Below are 13,957 nucleotides of genomic sequence, written 5' to 3'. Positions count from 1 at the left end.
CAGCCTGGCCCAGCCCTGCTCTCAGTGTGTGACTTAGGGTCAGAGGCTATTGCTGGCACATGGGACTTTGGTGCTCAAAGCAGGAAAGTACTGGGTGACCTGGCCAGGTGGCTTCTACTTGACAAAGCAGCTGGACTCAGGCCTCAGGAGCCTGCACCCTGACCCCAGAGCCTAGCGAATGAATTTGAGCCCAGATGGCTAGATCTGGGCATCAGGGCTGCCCTCTCTGCTCTGCCCTTTGTCTCTAAGCCCCCTGCCCTCCCGGTCTCATCCCCCAATCCTGGGATATTGGTGCCACAGCTGTCTCCTGGTCTCTGGTTACCTGGCCCTGAAATTGCATTTGTACAGTCCTGGACCTCTCCTGGCTCTGTGCTGTGTCTGGACATGGCTTAGCCTGTCTCTCTATCCTGTCTCTGTCTCTGTCCTTTGTCTGTCCTGTCTCTATCTCTATCCTGTTTCTATCCTGTCTCTGTCTCTCTCCTGTCTCTGTCCTATCCATCTCTATTTCTGTCCTGTCTCTCTGTCCTATCACTGTGTCTGTCTCTGTCCTGTCAGTCTCTGTCTCTATCCCTGTCTGTCCTGTCTCTGTCCGTCCTAACTCTGTCCTGTCTCTGTCTGGTCTTTGTCTGTCCTATCTCTGTCCCTGTCCCTGTCAGTCCTGTCAGTCTCTGTCTCTTTCCCTGTTTCTGTCCTGTCTGTTCTATCTCTGCCTCTGTCCCTGTCTGTCCCATCTCTGTCTGTCTCTGTCCCTGACTGTCCTGTCTGTCCCTGTCTCTGTCTCTGTCCCTGTCTGTCCAGTTTGTCTCTGTTCTCTGTCCTGACTCTGTTTCTGTCTCTGTGTGTCTCTCCCTCCCTCCAAGGCCAGCATCACAGATGATGTCCTCATCCCTGGCCTGGCCCCTCACCCCCACCCCATCTTCTCCCAGCATTACTAAATCCAGGCCCCATCTGGCCCCACCCCACCCCAGAAGTGAGCCTTTCTTCACTCTGCCTCCACACCCTGTCCCTCCAGACTCTCTCACCAGAAGTGCACCCCAGCCCTCCTGCCCTTGCCATGCCCACCATACACAGTGACCAGGCCTCTCTCCTCTTGCACTGGACGCCCCCATAGAGCACACTTCTCAAATATGTCACTATGCCCCTTACCCTAGACTCTCCCATGGCTCCCCAATACCCTCTCCTTCACCTCCAATCCCATCTAGGGTTCACACCCTTGCATCCTATCTTCCATTCTGACCACCTTCCCCAACACAACAAACCTCCACCTGGCACGCCCTCCCCTCCCCTGCCTGTGTTTCCCCACTAGGTAATGACAGGTGACATGACACACCCTGATTTTAATTCTCTCATCCATCACCCGATACTAGAAGGCTGGCTCCATGATTTATGTTTGGTTCACGGCTGTGAATGACACCTGGGATGCACTAAGTGCTCCATGGATGCCCAGTGAGTGAATGAATAGAGAACTCATATTCATACATCAAGACACACAAAATAAAGAAATAAATGCCCCTTTGCTACTTGCCCTGGTTGGAGGAGCTGACTGGAGAGCCCGTCCCTTTGACTCTCAGACATTTGAAAAGTCTTTTTCTTGCTCCAGCTGATAAAAAATGGTAACCATGGACATTCATTGAGCACCTACTGTATGCCAAACACAGCATACATAGCACTCTACTTCGTTCATCTCACTTTGAGACCCAGGGACCCCACCAAGGAGGCGCTGGCGCCACCAGTTCACAGCCACCACCTGGCCCTTAGTGGCCCTCAGGTCAGCTCAGAACAGCCAATGCCCCAAGATGCGAGGGAGGGGGACTCAACTAATAGCCTGCTCTAATCCTACCCCTTGGATCCTGGCCAACAGAGGCTGCCATGGGTGGAGAGCACCAAGCACAAGTGTGCACAGGAGGAGGGCAGGGATCCCCCAGAAAGGACTAAGGCATAAGGAGATGGCCCACGGGGGCAGCATCATGCCTCCTCCTCCTGGGAGTCCTCAACACACAGGGACAAGGACCTCGGGACATAGATGTGAAGACAAAATGGGAGATGACTGGAGGCAGAGACAGGCCACAGCAGACACTAGAGGCATGCGGGTGGGACAGGGTGGGGGTTTCATCCCCTGGCCGGCAGTGCTTCCAGCTATCTCACCAGTCTGTCTTGCTGCTGTCTGCCAAGTGAGAGGCTGGCTATGTTTCTGAGCCAGAGTGAACAGTGGAGGATGTGAGGGGGTTAACTGGGGGAGAGGAGCCCCAAGAAGCATTAGAGGAAGTGCACAACCTCCACCAAGGACCAGCTGTCCCAGCTACAGTGGGGTTCAAGGCCTCCCACTACCCAGATGTGTACAGCCAGGGTGCACTTGCCCAATGAGCGCTACGAGCAGGTGAGGGCCCTGTTTCCAATAGGGGGAAAGGGAGGTGGAGTCAGATACTGGCCCTCCCCAAGAACCAGAAGAGAAACTCCTTGAAGCACAGGAAAAGCCATTGGAGGCCCTGACATAAGCATAGGAGCTTGCCAGCTGGGAAGGAGAAGGGGGATGCAGAAATAAGGTTAGGGTGCAGGTGCTTTCTTTGAGCTGATTGTGAGGAGGTGAGAACGAGGATGCAGAGACCCGAGGAGGGAGAAGTGTCGAGGAAGGTCTGGACAGGGAGGATGGAGGCTTGAGGCAGGGGCTCTCACAACACAGTGCCTTGTGGAAACCAGGCCTGTGGGGCGCAGGCAGGGGTAGGGGGATGGAGAGGCTCTGTGGGTTCAGTGTTTAGGTTCTTGTTCAGGAGCTGTGGCAGCCTCAAGGCTCCTGAGGCACCAGCTCTGCCATTTGCCCACCCTCTGGTCATGCAACTACCCCTGGAGCCGTGGCTGGGGCCCAGGTCCCCTATAGCACCAGGCCTTTCCCACCTCCTGGGACAAGGATGGGGGGGGAGGTGGTTCAGGTGTCCCTGGGGTCCCACACCTTTGGGCCAATGTTCACTGACAGCATCATCCTGGAGGAGCCCATGCAGGATCTGGGCAGGGCCTGGCCACCAGCCCCACCTGGAGCCCCTCCAGCTGCCCTGCCCAGCTGCCCAAGGCCTGGGACAGGGCTGGGACCCTGGCCACTGTCTGGCCAGGCTGTGTGGAAGCCTGTCCTCCTGGGCCCCAGTATCCTAGTCCTGGCAATGGGCCTGGGGGGCTGCCTGCAGGATCTTGCCGAGGGAGTCACCAGAGTGCGGACTGCAAGTATGGACAGACCCAGCCTGCCAGAGGCTGGCTCCCACGGCCATGCTATCCTCAGTGACAGTCGCGTGGGGCTCCTGCACCAGGGCTTCATGCTATGATTTCCTGAGTCCGCCAGCAGGGGTGGCCAGGTTTCTTGCCACCTCTGTCCAAGGCTGACCAGGCCTCCGGGTGCTAGGCAGGAAGAGGTGGCCCTGGCTAGGAGCCAGGAGACGGTCAGAGGCCAGCCATGTGGGCAATGTCCACGCCTGCCACTGCACAGATGCTGGTGCTGCTTGTGGCCCTTTGACCCTTTGTCCCGGCCCAGCAAGGCAGGGCTGGCCTCTGCTCTAATCAAGCCTGCCATGTGGCCATGTCTCCCCAGGGCTCAGCAGAATACAAGTGGGTACCACCCTCCCAGAACAGGGCTGGGCATGGCTTCTGACTAGGGCCTGTGGGGGCCCAGGGCAGCTGGGTAGTGTCTGAGCCAGGCAGAGCCAGGAGCCTGGATCAGAACAATAAAACAGCAGGCAGCTGAACCCCCAACCAACCAGGTGCTCCCTTCAGGGTCCCCACATAAAGATGGTCACCAGCCCATCCCCAGGTGCCTCTCACACAACCTGGAGACCCCTGAGCCCAGGGCCTCCTGAATGGATTTCCTAGAGAGCCAGGAAAGAAGCATCTGCCTCTGAATCTGAATAATGACAGACACATCCAGATCCTGCAGCTGATGCATTTTATTCTGCATCACATACAGAACAGTGGGTGGCACAGGCCACCACTCAGCCCAAGTCCCACCACCAACCTCAGCACATACACCAGGGTGGCCAATGGCTGTGTGCAGGGATAAGGCCCCACCCCTAGATGTCAACAGACCCTGCACAGACCCTGTGTGCGCGCATGTGTGGGATTCCTAGTGCTCTACCTCAGCTCTAGCTGGGTGCCGGGTCCCTCTCCACAGATATGCCTGTCCTGAGTGTGGACAGCAGGCCAAGAACTTTCCTATACCACCTCCACTGTGGCCATGGAGCTTGCCCACAAGCCACTGATCTCCCTACCCACCATCTACCCAACCATCTACCCACCCATCCATCAGCCATCTACCCATCCATCACCCATCCATCCATCATCCATTCACCCATTCACCCATCCATCCACCCACTACCCATCTACCTATCCAGCCATCCAACACTCATCCACCCACCCATCCATCTAACCATCCATCCACTATCCATCCATCCATCTACTCATCCACCCACTATCTACCTATCCATCCATCCAACACCCATCCACCCATTCACCCATTCATCCACCCACCATCCATCTACCATCCATCTATCCATCATCTGTCTACCTATCTACCACTATCCATCTACCTATCCACCCATCCACCCACTACCATCCATCTACCCATTCATTCATCCATTCACCTATCCACCCACCATCCATTCACCCACCCCATCCACCATCCATCCATTCATCATGCACCCACCCATTCACCCATCTATCAACCCACACACCCATTCATGCAATATCTCACCAGGCACCAGGCAGGAGAGACATGGCAGCAAAGATGACAGCAGGCTTAAGGGCCAGAGAGAAGAGTGGGCTGTGTGGTGGATTACAACAGGGTGTTCTGATGCAGAGGCAACGGCTGGGCAGAACCCAAGTGAGAGACAGCTAGTGACTAAAGAGAAGGGAGGCACCGGTAGGTGGGGCCTGATCAGCTCTGCTCATCCCTCCGCCTGCCAGGGTAGATGGAGGACAGGCACGGCGATCCAATCCCTCTACAGCTCTGCTCTCCTTTCCCAGGATGTGCAAAATTGGCCTCTAGGCCAACCGGGGCATCTGCAGGGTGAAAGATGATCTAAAGCTCATCCCCCTGCCCCCAACACACAAGGAATCCAGGAGGGTCCTGGCCATCAGGCCTCTGCACTGGCCCCTAACTGGGCCCTAGCCCTGGAACTCAAGTGCCCCCACCATGGCCAGGCTGAGCAAGAGGATGCAGGAAGCTGGGGCAGGGTTCTCATGTGCCTGTGGCTCAAGGATGCAAATGGAAAAGTGGAAAGAAGGCTCCAGCATGGCTCCATTGGAGTGGACAAGCTGAGGACTTGGGTAGGAAAAGCAGCCACAAGCCCTGGTTCCGCTGACCTGCGAGAACCACCTGTGATCCCAGCAGACAGGCAGTGGCTATGTCTTCCCAAGTGGAATGGAGGTGCTGGCTGGCACTGCCCACTGGGAGGCAAAAGGATCCAGCTAGACAGAGCCATAGTTCTGACTCTCAAATCAGCTAGATCCAGCCATGCCTGAAGCCAGTTACCAACTGAAGCTCACAGACAGTTCAGGTTGGGTTTGAGGCCCTTGCAACCAAGAAAAAGGGTTTCTTGTTGGCCTGGACAGCCTCTGCATCAAAGTGTGGGGTTGAGGCCTCTTGAACAGGGCTTAGGAATCCCAGGGGAGGACTGCAGGAAGGGACTGCAGAAGTCCAGATGGATGAAAGGGGTCCAGTTCCCCTGGGCTGATATCAAACAGCACCCAGGAGCCAGGAGCACCAGACTGACCAGGGCATGTTTATTAAGCTGGGCAGGGCTGGCCCAGACTCACTATGTCCACACAGGGCTGACCACCACCCCAGTGGAAAAGTCCATTCTCTTGAAGTGCCAGGGACGACCTGGACTCTGCCCAATCCACCCCCCTTGCTAGAGCTTCTGGTTCTTGCTCAGCCGGTTGTGTCTCCAGATGTTCTGTTTACGCAGGAGGCGCCAGTACTCCCGGCTCTCCGGGTCCAGCTCTTCAAGTGTCTTCGGTGGACCCACATTCATCTGGAACAACCTAGCAGTAGGTGGGAGTCAGAGACAGAGTGACCTTCCCAGGTGTCCTGAGTTCTTGCACAAACAAGTGCCAGAGCTGGGGACAAGTCCTACCAGGAGGCTGTGACCTGGAGGTTCCCTCCCACCCCCTCCCTGGCTAAGCAATAAGAGGGCCAGCCCACCCCAGCCCTGTTGATATCTGCAGTGGGCACACACTCCATCCTGCCCCTGAACCCTGTCCAGCAGAGCATATGTTTACATAGTCACTCAGCCTTTCTGACCCTTGCCCAATTCTCTGGGCTCTCCAGGCCCTGCCACTACTTAGAACTGCACAAAAGCTTCCTGGCAGACTATATGGTCTTGCACAACCTGCTCTATCTCCTCCCTGCCTCCCTCCTCCCTCTCTCCCAGCACTCTTTCTACTCCAGGGACAGGGTCCTCCATGCTGCTCCCCTAAATACACCAGGCTCAGTCCTGCCCCAGGGCCTTTGCCCAGGCTGCACTAGCTACCTTTGAAATCCCTTCCAGCTATGTTTCACCCCTCAGACCCTTTATACTTGATTAGTTAAGCTCCTCACCCTGCTCTCACTCACCCTCCCAGCCCTTCCAGGAACCAGTTTCCCTATCTGCCTGATCCATTCCTCTGCTACCTCCAGGAAGGGGGCATTTTCCTTCTTCATGTACTTGTGAATCCCTGGAGCTTAGGACAGGATCTGAACCAGTCAGCCCAATAAATGTTTGCTTACTGGAAAAACAAAAGGAATTTCAGATGCTTTGTATGGGTTTGAACCTGACTGTCAAATCATCAGGGCTGATAGTTGGTGTGCCCATTTGGAAGGTGGCCTTGACCTTCAAGGGGCAGAGATGTTTGGCCCAGGAAGCCACAGCTGGACCCACTCACCAATCAGGATACTCATTATCTGGCTTCAGGACCACATCCTGGCCCTCCTTGTAGATGTTGACACCCATGGCGTGTGTGGTGAGCTTGACAGGGTCTGTACACACGTCTGGATCCTTCAGCTCCTGGATGGGCGTGCCACCTTTGCCACCCTTGGCCCCCTTCATGACTGTGGGGAAGATAGAGGAGTCGATTCAGGCCAGCGCCATCCACTTGTCCCTTGCCTCTTTGGAAGGCCTTGGCCCCACCTGGAATCTTCTTCATTTAAAGTGGGGAGCACAAGGGGCTGGGAATATGGCCTAGTGGCAAGAGAGCTTGCCTCGTATACATGAAGCCCTGGGTTCCATTTCCCAGCACCACATATATAGAAAACAGCCAGAAGCACTGCGGCTCAAGTGGCAGAGTGCTAGCCTTGAGCAAAAGGAAGCCAGGGACAGTGCTCAGGCCGAGTTCAAGGCCCAGGACTGGCAAAAAAAAAAAAATGGGGAGCAAAGGACCCCAAAATTAAACTCCAACACTCCAAGTAGCTAAGTCATTTCCTTTTTATTTTATTTTTTTGTGTGTGTCAACACCGGGGCTTGAATTCGGGGCCTGAGTTCTGCCCTTAGCTTTTTCACTCAAGGCCAGAGCTCTGCTACTTGAGCCACAGCTTCACTTCCGGCTTTATGCTGGTTAAGTGAAGATAAAAGTCCCACAGACTTGAGTGCCCTGGCTGACTTCAAACCTCAATCCTCAGATTTCAGCTTCTTGAGTGGTAAGGACTGCAGGCATGAGCCACCAGCACTAGACTTTCATTTCTTTATCATGCTAGTTTAACTTCTCAAGAAAGTCTCTCTTCACAGCTTGATGTGTCTTTCAAGTCCAATATCTGCCATTCCCTCCTTCCAACGAAAGAGAGCAGGCAAGGCTATATCCAGGTAAAATATAATAACATCCATGTATTTGGATTATCTTCTTGGTGATGGCTGGACTGCCTCAGTTCACATAGCAATTTGGAGGCAGGAACAAGATAGGAATCCGAGTTTATGACCCCCCTATCACCTACATAATCCCTATCCACCCGTGCCCTCGTCACCAGCTGCTCGGACTCTCGCCCGCGCAATTACGCCCAAGGTGAGACAAGCCAGAGGTCCAATCGCTCAAACTACGCGTGCGCACACCGCTGGCCAGCGCTGCCGCTAAGCGCTCCGGCAGGAGTTCTCAGTCCCGCCTCCTCGGCCGGCGCCTGCGCACTGCCTATTCCCCGTGCAACTCACCATCCCAGTCACGGTCCCCAGTAACGCAGCTCACCCAGTTTTTTGGCATACTCCCTGATCAGCAGTTTCCTGGGAGCAATGAGGTCTAGATGCTCCCGAGACGCCCAACCGGCCCACGTTCGCGTAGCCCCAAAGAGACGTCCGGCCGCCATGACATATGCCGACTGTTTGCACGTGCACGCTTCCGGCAGCGGCCCAGGAGGTGCTTGGGAGTTGTAGGCCCTCGAGGACTTCTGGGAAATGTAGTCTTCCTAATTTTAGGTTTATTGTAGTAAATATAACTTTTGTAGACCTACTCAGTTCCTGTGTAAGAGTCTACTCAAAGAATATTCCATTAATTTCTTTGGCTTTCTTCAGTTACATATTTGCTTCAAATGTCATGAGCAACTGTAATTGATATTCAATTTTTATTTAAAACCTAAAAAGAAAAGCTAATGCTTTGATACATGGTGTTACAGACCTAGTCAAATATTAAATCTACTCTAACACAATAGATATCTTCAATCCTCACAACTAGGCTTTAAGTACTATTATAATCTCCCATTTATAACCAAGGAACTGGGCCACGCACGGGTGGCTCATATCTATAATCCTAGCTACTTAGGAGGCTAAGATCTGAGGATCACAGTTCACAGGAAAGTCCATGAGACACTTATCTCCAATAAACTACTCAAAAAAGGCTGGAACTGTGCTGTGGCTCTCCTCTTTTTCTTTTTTAATGTGTGCCATCACAGCATGAGTCAGTGATGAATAGTCTTGTGTTTTGCAATAAGAAGGTCAATCCAGGTTCCTTCTGCGTTATTTTAAACCTGAGATTCGAACCCCGTTCCCAGCCGAAATATACTCCTAGAGCCTCTCCCTACCCCGCGAGGCAAGCTAGTCTCAAGGACTACATTTCCCAGTAGGCATCGCGCGAATGCGCATGCGCAGTGGGCCTGGGCGCAAAAGCGACAGCTGAGCGGACGCGGGGGCGGCGAGGATCCGGCAGCACCCACGGCTACTGGGTGAGCTGCGGGGCTATGCGGGGCCTGGTCCGGCCGCGCAGGGTCCTGAGGACCGCGCGGAGAAGCGACGACCTCGGTTGAGAAGTGAGTGTCTCGGGTCTGCGCGGCGGGGTCTGGGGCTGGCACTTGGGATCGGGTCAGTTTGAGGGTGACCTGAGCGGCTGCGTGTCTGACAAAGTCTGGGGTGTGGGGTCTGCGAAGGGCTGTGGCCCCCACGAGGGTTCTGGGGTCCTAGGTGGCGAAGCAGCACTAGTCGAACACAGCGGCGAAGAGGATTCGAGGCGAAAGAGCTCGGAGCCGCCGCGCCTGTCCTCACGGCCGCCCTCAGTTTGCTAACCGGTGAAATGGGGAGCCTGAGTCCCCGCAGGGCGCGGGGAGTGGGGGACCCAGGCCTACGTGCTGCAGGACCGCCACCCGCCAAGAACTCCCCACTTCCATCCTTTCTTTCAGCCGCATGAAGACGCCAGGGGCCCCCACATGGAGTTCCTAACCACCCCGCAGCCCTCCTCAGGGCCCCCAACCCTGGATGTGGGGGGGGCCAGAGAATCCCAAGTGCCCTCTAAGACCTGCAGCCCCGACAGCCAGTGGAACCCTGAGCCTGGAGGCCCTGTCCTGACTCAGATGGAACTGGACAGGTCAGGCGTTCAGGATCTGGTAGGACAATTGGAAAATCTGCCAGGCAATCTAGTGGACCCAGCCCCTGATGGAGCCCCCTGCCCTCTGCACATTGCCACTGGACAGGGCTTGGCCTCCCAGGACAAGAATGATGCCCATGGGCTCTTGTCAGCCGAGGCTGGCAAGGAGGACCTGCTGGATCTCCTGCTGCAGCCTCCGGGTTATCCTGATGGGGAACCTGGTCCCCCAGAGTGGACAGAACCAGAGGACAGCAGGAGCTCAAGTAGCTCCCCCGAACCCTGGCCAGAGACAGCACCTCTAGTCACACCCGAAGAACCACCTGCTGCCAGTGCTCAGGTAGTGTCTGGGTATATCACCATCAGGTGCCTCGGAGGTCTGGAGCTGAACCCGGGGACTGAGTCCTGCCCTTCTCTCTCTTCTTCCAGAGCCCTGAGACCCTGGCCTCATGCCCTGCTCTTCAGGAGGGTGAGTGTCCACACATCCCACCCCCAAACTCCATCCCAGGGCCTGAGGGGGTCCAGGCTCCAGAGCCAAACTCTCAAAAGTTGGCACAAAGTTTGCCAATAACAGTGAGGTCTAGACTGGGTACCAGTGGCTCACACCTGTAATGCTAGCTATTCAAGATGCTGAGATCTGTGGGTTGTGGTTTGACGCCAGCCTAGTCAGGAAAGTCCAGTGAAACTCTTATCTCTACCAGAAAACCAGAAGTGGTACTGTGGCTCAAAGTGGTAGAGTGCTAGCTTTGAGTTAAAAAGCTCAAAGACAGCACCCAGGCTCCAGGCCCTGAGTTCAAGCCCCATGACCAACAGACAAAAAAAAATGAATGAGGTCTAGAAGTCCCCTGGGGTGATTTTCAGAAGATGGCAACATGGCCAGGGAGATACTGAGTACTCATATTGTTTTGTGGGTTTTTTTGTTTTTGTTTTTGTTTTTTGTTTTTTGTTTTTTTTTGGCCAGTCCTGGGCCTTGGACTCAGGGCCTGAGCACTGTCCCTGGCTTCTTTTTGCTCAAGGCTAGCACTCTACCACTTGAGCTACAGTGCCACTTCTGGCCATTTTCTATATATGTGGTGCTGGGGAATTGAACCCAGGGCCTCATGTATACGAGACAAGCACTCTTGCCACTAGGCCATATCCCCAGCCCTGAGTACTCATATTGTACCAGAGCAGGCAAGGCCATTGGCAGCACTCAGTTCTAGATTAAAGGTTGGCATATGACCATTTGCTGGCGAGTTCAGCCTTGGTCTGTGCTGGTAGATCTCATGAGCTAGAAGTAGCTTGTTTTTGATGGTATTGGGGGCTTGAACTTAAGGCTTCACATTTGCTAGGCCAGTGTTCTACTACTGAGCTACACCTCTAGTCTGGCTTTTGCATTTTTTATATGTTTTGAAAATATTAAAATTGACACTGTCGGTCTGGACCCATTGGGAGCACTGTCTCAGAATCCTGGGGGTACAGTGGGGCTGGCACAAGACTAACAGTTCTCTGGGCCTGTGAGAACCAGATGGATGGTTCTGTAACAGTAGGCAGAACCCCAGGATTGACAGGACTGATGGTGACTTCTGAGGCTGACCTTCTCCCCACCATTGCCCTCAGTCCCTGGACCCTGTGACCATGAGGACCTCATGGACGGTGTCATCTTTGGTGCCAAATATTTGGGCTCCACCCAGCTGGTGTCGGAGAGGAACCCACCCCCCAGCATGCGCATGGCGCAGGCACAGGAGGCTGTGGACCGGGTCAAGGTAAGATGGTGGGGGGGCAGTCCTGATGGGGAGCCCAGGGTTGAGCATTGTGGGGTATCTCAGGCCTCAACTTCCATGCCTCCTTGCAGGCCCCAGATGGAGAAAGCCAGCCCATGACAGAGGTGGACCTCTTTGTCTCCACCAAAAGAGTCAAGGTCCTCACAGCTGACTCCCAGGTACCTGGCAGCATGGGGAGGGCAGCAGGATGCAGAGGTGCAGGGTCCAGGGAAGCCCTCTACCCACTGCATCTCTCTCCAGGAGGCCATGATGGACCATGCACTACAAACTATCTCCTACATTGCTGACATCGGCCCTGTGCTGGTTTTCATGGCGCGGCGGCGGCTGGCACAGAGGCCAGGGTCCCAGGACCGTGACTGCCGCCTGTACAAGATGATCTGCCATGTCTTCCACTCTGAGGATGTGAGCAAACTCAGTCATTGGCTAGGGGTGGGGCGGTGTGGAAACCTGGTCTGGTCCCCAACTACTTCCAAACTTTCCAGGGCAAGCTAGATCCTGACAGCCACTCTAAGCTCCCTGCAGTCAGACCCAAGGGATTGGTAACTGCTTCTTAGGAGGATTGTGTAAGCTTATTGAGGAAATAGACATCCCAGCTGGGGCTTGGAAGTATGTGTAGGAATGTATTCACAAGTCTTTACCCTTGAATGCCTGGGCTTACTGATCTCTGCCTAGCACAGAAACAGCTTTAGTTTATGATAGATAGGATCCACACACCAGGGCCACTGAAGCTGTCTCCTGAAGATCTTAGCCCAGCAGGGGCTCAACTCCAAGATGGCCAAAGGATTTTGTGGACCTGCAAGGAGATGGGTAACATGGCCAAAGACATGCCATGCCTCCCACAGGCCCAGCTTATTGCTCAGGCCATTGGCCAGGCCTTTGCCGTGGCCTACAGCCAGTTCCTGAAAGAAAGCGGTATTGACCCCAGCCAAGTGGGGACCCAGCCAAGCCAGGGCAGCACTGGCCCTGGCCACCTGCACAATGGGGACCTGGACCATTTCTCCAACAGCGAGAACCGTAGGGAGGTGAGTAGCTTGCCCACCCTCCCGGCACTGCCAGCACTGCCCGCCCTACCACTACCACTGAGCTTCCTTGCTTGGTCCTGCCAGGTGTGCATCGAGAAGCTCCGTGGCGAGGGCCTGGGCGTGGCCCTGGTGGAGTCCGGCTGGGGCTCCTTGCTGCCCACAGCTGTCATCGCCAACCTGATGCACGGGAGCCCTGCAGAGCGCTCAGGCGCCCTCAGCATCGGGGACCGCCTCACCGCCATCAACGGGGCCAGCCTGGTGGGGCTGCCCCTAGCCGCCTGCCAGGCCGCCGTGCGCGTGAGTTTTCCCTCACCAGGGCGGGGGACGAAGCCCTGCAGACCCCACATTCCCAGTCTCCCAGTAAACTGAGGCCCCGGGGATCCAGTGCCTACATCAGGCCAACGAGCCCCGTGGTCCCCAGGAGGTGAGGCCACACACATCGGTGCGGCTCAGCATCGTGCACTGCCCGCCCGTCACCACTGCCATCATCCGGCGGCCACACTCACGTGAGCAGCTCGGCTTCTGCGTGGAGGACGGCATCGTGAGCTAGCGGGGTGCTGGGGGTGTGAGGGTGGCAGCTGCCCGCTCCCACTCAGTTCTGAGCACCACGCTCTCCCCCAGATCTGCAGCCTCCTACGCGGGGGCATCGCTGAGCGTGGCGGTGTACGCGTGGGCCACCGTATCATCGAGATCAATGGGCAGAGCGTGGTGGCCACGCCTCACGAGCGCATCATCCAGCTGCTCACGGAGGCCCACAATGAGGTCCTTCCTCCCCGGCCACCCTGTCCTGGCCTTGCCTTTCCAGGCCTGGCCCTTCTTTCTTGGTCCTGGCCCCGCCTTTCCAGGCCTACCTCTGCCCCTCCCCCACACCCTGACCAGGCCTGCCATGTCCTAACCCTCTTTTCTGTCTTGGCTCTGGATCCTGGGTCCCAGCTCCACCTTCCCATTTTGGCCCCATGATGCACCCCTCTTCTGATTCATCCTGGCCCACCTCACCCCACACACACCTTCGCTCCTGACCCCTGCTTCCCCCACAGGTGCACATCAAGACCATGCCGGCGGCCACCTACCGACTACTCACGGGCCAGGAGCAGCCCGTGTACCTGTGACCACCCTGCCACCCACCACTGTGCCTTAGTCCCTACTGGCTACAGCCCCTCCTCAGCCAGCTGGGACCCCAAAAAGATTCTTGACCCTATATTTTAATACAAAAAAAATTGAACGTTTGCTGGGCGCTGGTGGCTCCACGCCTGTCATGGTAGCTACTCAGGAGGCTGAGATCTGAGGATCACAGTTCAAAGCCAGCCAGGGCAGAAAAGTCAGTGAGATTCATCTCCAGTCAGCCACCAGAAAACCAGAAGTGGAGCTGTGGTACAACACTAG

At 55.6% G+C, this 13,957-nt stretch overlaps 2 protein-coding genes across 2 annotated transcripts; one reads left to right on the top strand and one right to left on the bottom strand.

Annotated features, from left to right (window-relative positions):
- Positions 1–5,733: 5,733 nt before the first annotated feature.
- On the bottom strand, positions 5,734–8,335 carry Mrpl54 (mitochondrial ribosomal protein L54). Its single transcript, XM_048342070.1, has 3 exons — positions 8,188–8,335; positions 6,901–7,066; positions 5,734–6,021 (listed from the first exon to the last, which is right to left on the bottom strand). Exons 1-3 carry the CDS (start codon positions 8,303–8,305, stop codon positions 5,889–5,891), a joined length of 417 nt encoding a protein of 138 aa, XP_048198027.1. The 5' UTR covers positions 8,306–8,335; the 3' UTR covers positions 5,734–5,888.
- A 763-nt stretch (positions 8,336–9,098) lies between these two features.
- Positions 9,099–13,880, top strand: Apba3 (amyloid beta precursor protein binding family A member 3). The gene is made up of 11 exons (XM_048342018.1): positions 9,099–9,241; positions 9,608–10,129; positions 10,219–10,258; positions 11,389–11,534; positions 11,624–11,710; positions 11,793–11,954; positions 12,395–12,574; positions 12,659–12,871; positions 12,996–13,115; positions 13,196–13,336; positions 13,612–13,880. The coding sequence occupies exons 2-11, from the start codon at positions 9,635–9,637 to the stop codon at positions 13,681–13,683; spliced, it is 1,656 nt and encodes a 551-aa protein (XP_048197975.1). The 5' UTR covers positions 9,099–9,241; positions 9,608–9,634; the 3' UTR covers positions 13,684–13,880.
- Positions 13,881–13,957: the final 77 nt, after the last annotated feature.

This window comes from Perognathus longimembris, chromosome 3, assembly GCF_023159225.1.
Source record: "Perognathus longimembris pacificus isolate PPM17 chromosome 3, ASM2315922v1, whole genome shotgun sequence".
NCBI classification, from domain to species: domain Eukaryota; kingdom Metazoa; phylum Chordata; class Mammalia; order Rodentia; family Heteromyidae; genus Perognathus; species Perognathus longimembris.
The sequence above is the reverse complement of the archived record's forward strand: the minus strand, read 5'-3'. Positions and strand labels throughout refer to the sequence as shown.

Bases quoted from the DNA above. Each gene is read 5' to 3' on its own strand.
- Mrpl54 (XM_048342070.1), bottom strand. From the start codon at position 8,305: ATGGCGGCCGGACGTCTCTTTGGGGCTACGCGAACGTGGGCCGGTTGG. The intron at 7,067-8,187 runs GTGAGCTGCGTT...TCTTCCCCACAG, and splicing joins GGAGTATGCCAAAAAACTGG to TCATGAAGGGGGCCAAGGGT. The intron at 6,022-6,900 runs GTGAGTGGGTCC...ACCTACTGCTAG, and splicing joins GATAATGAGTATCCTGATTG to GTTGTTCCAGATGAATGTGG.
- Apba3 (XM_048342018.1), top strand. From the start codon at position 9,635: ATGGAGTTCCTAACCACCCCGCAGCCCTCCTCAGGGCCCCCAACCCTG. The intron at 11,955-12,394 runs GTGAGCAAACTC...TGCCTCCCACAG, and splicing joins ATGTCTTCCACTCTGAGGAT to GCCCAGCTTATTGCTCAGGC. The intron at 12,575-12,658 runs GTGAGTAGCTTG...TGGTCCTGCCAG, and splicing joins ACAGCGAGAACCGTAGGGAG to GTGTGCATCGAGAAGCTCCG.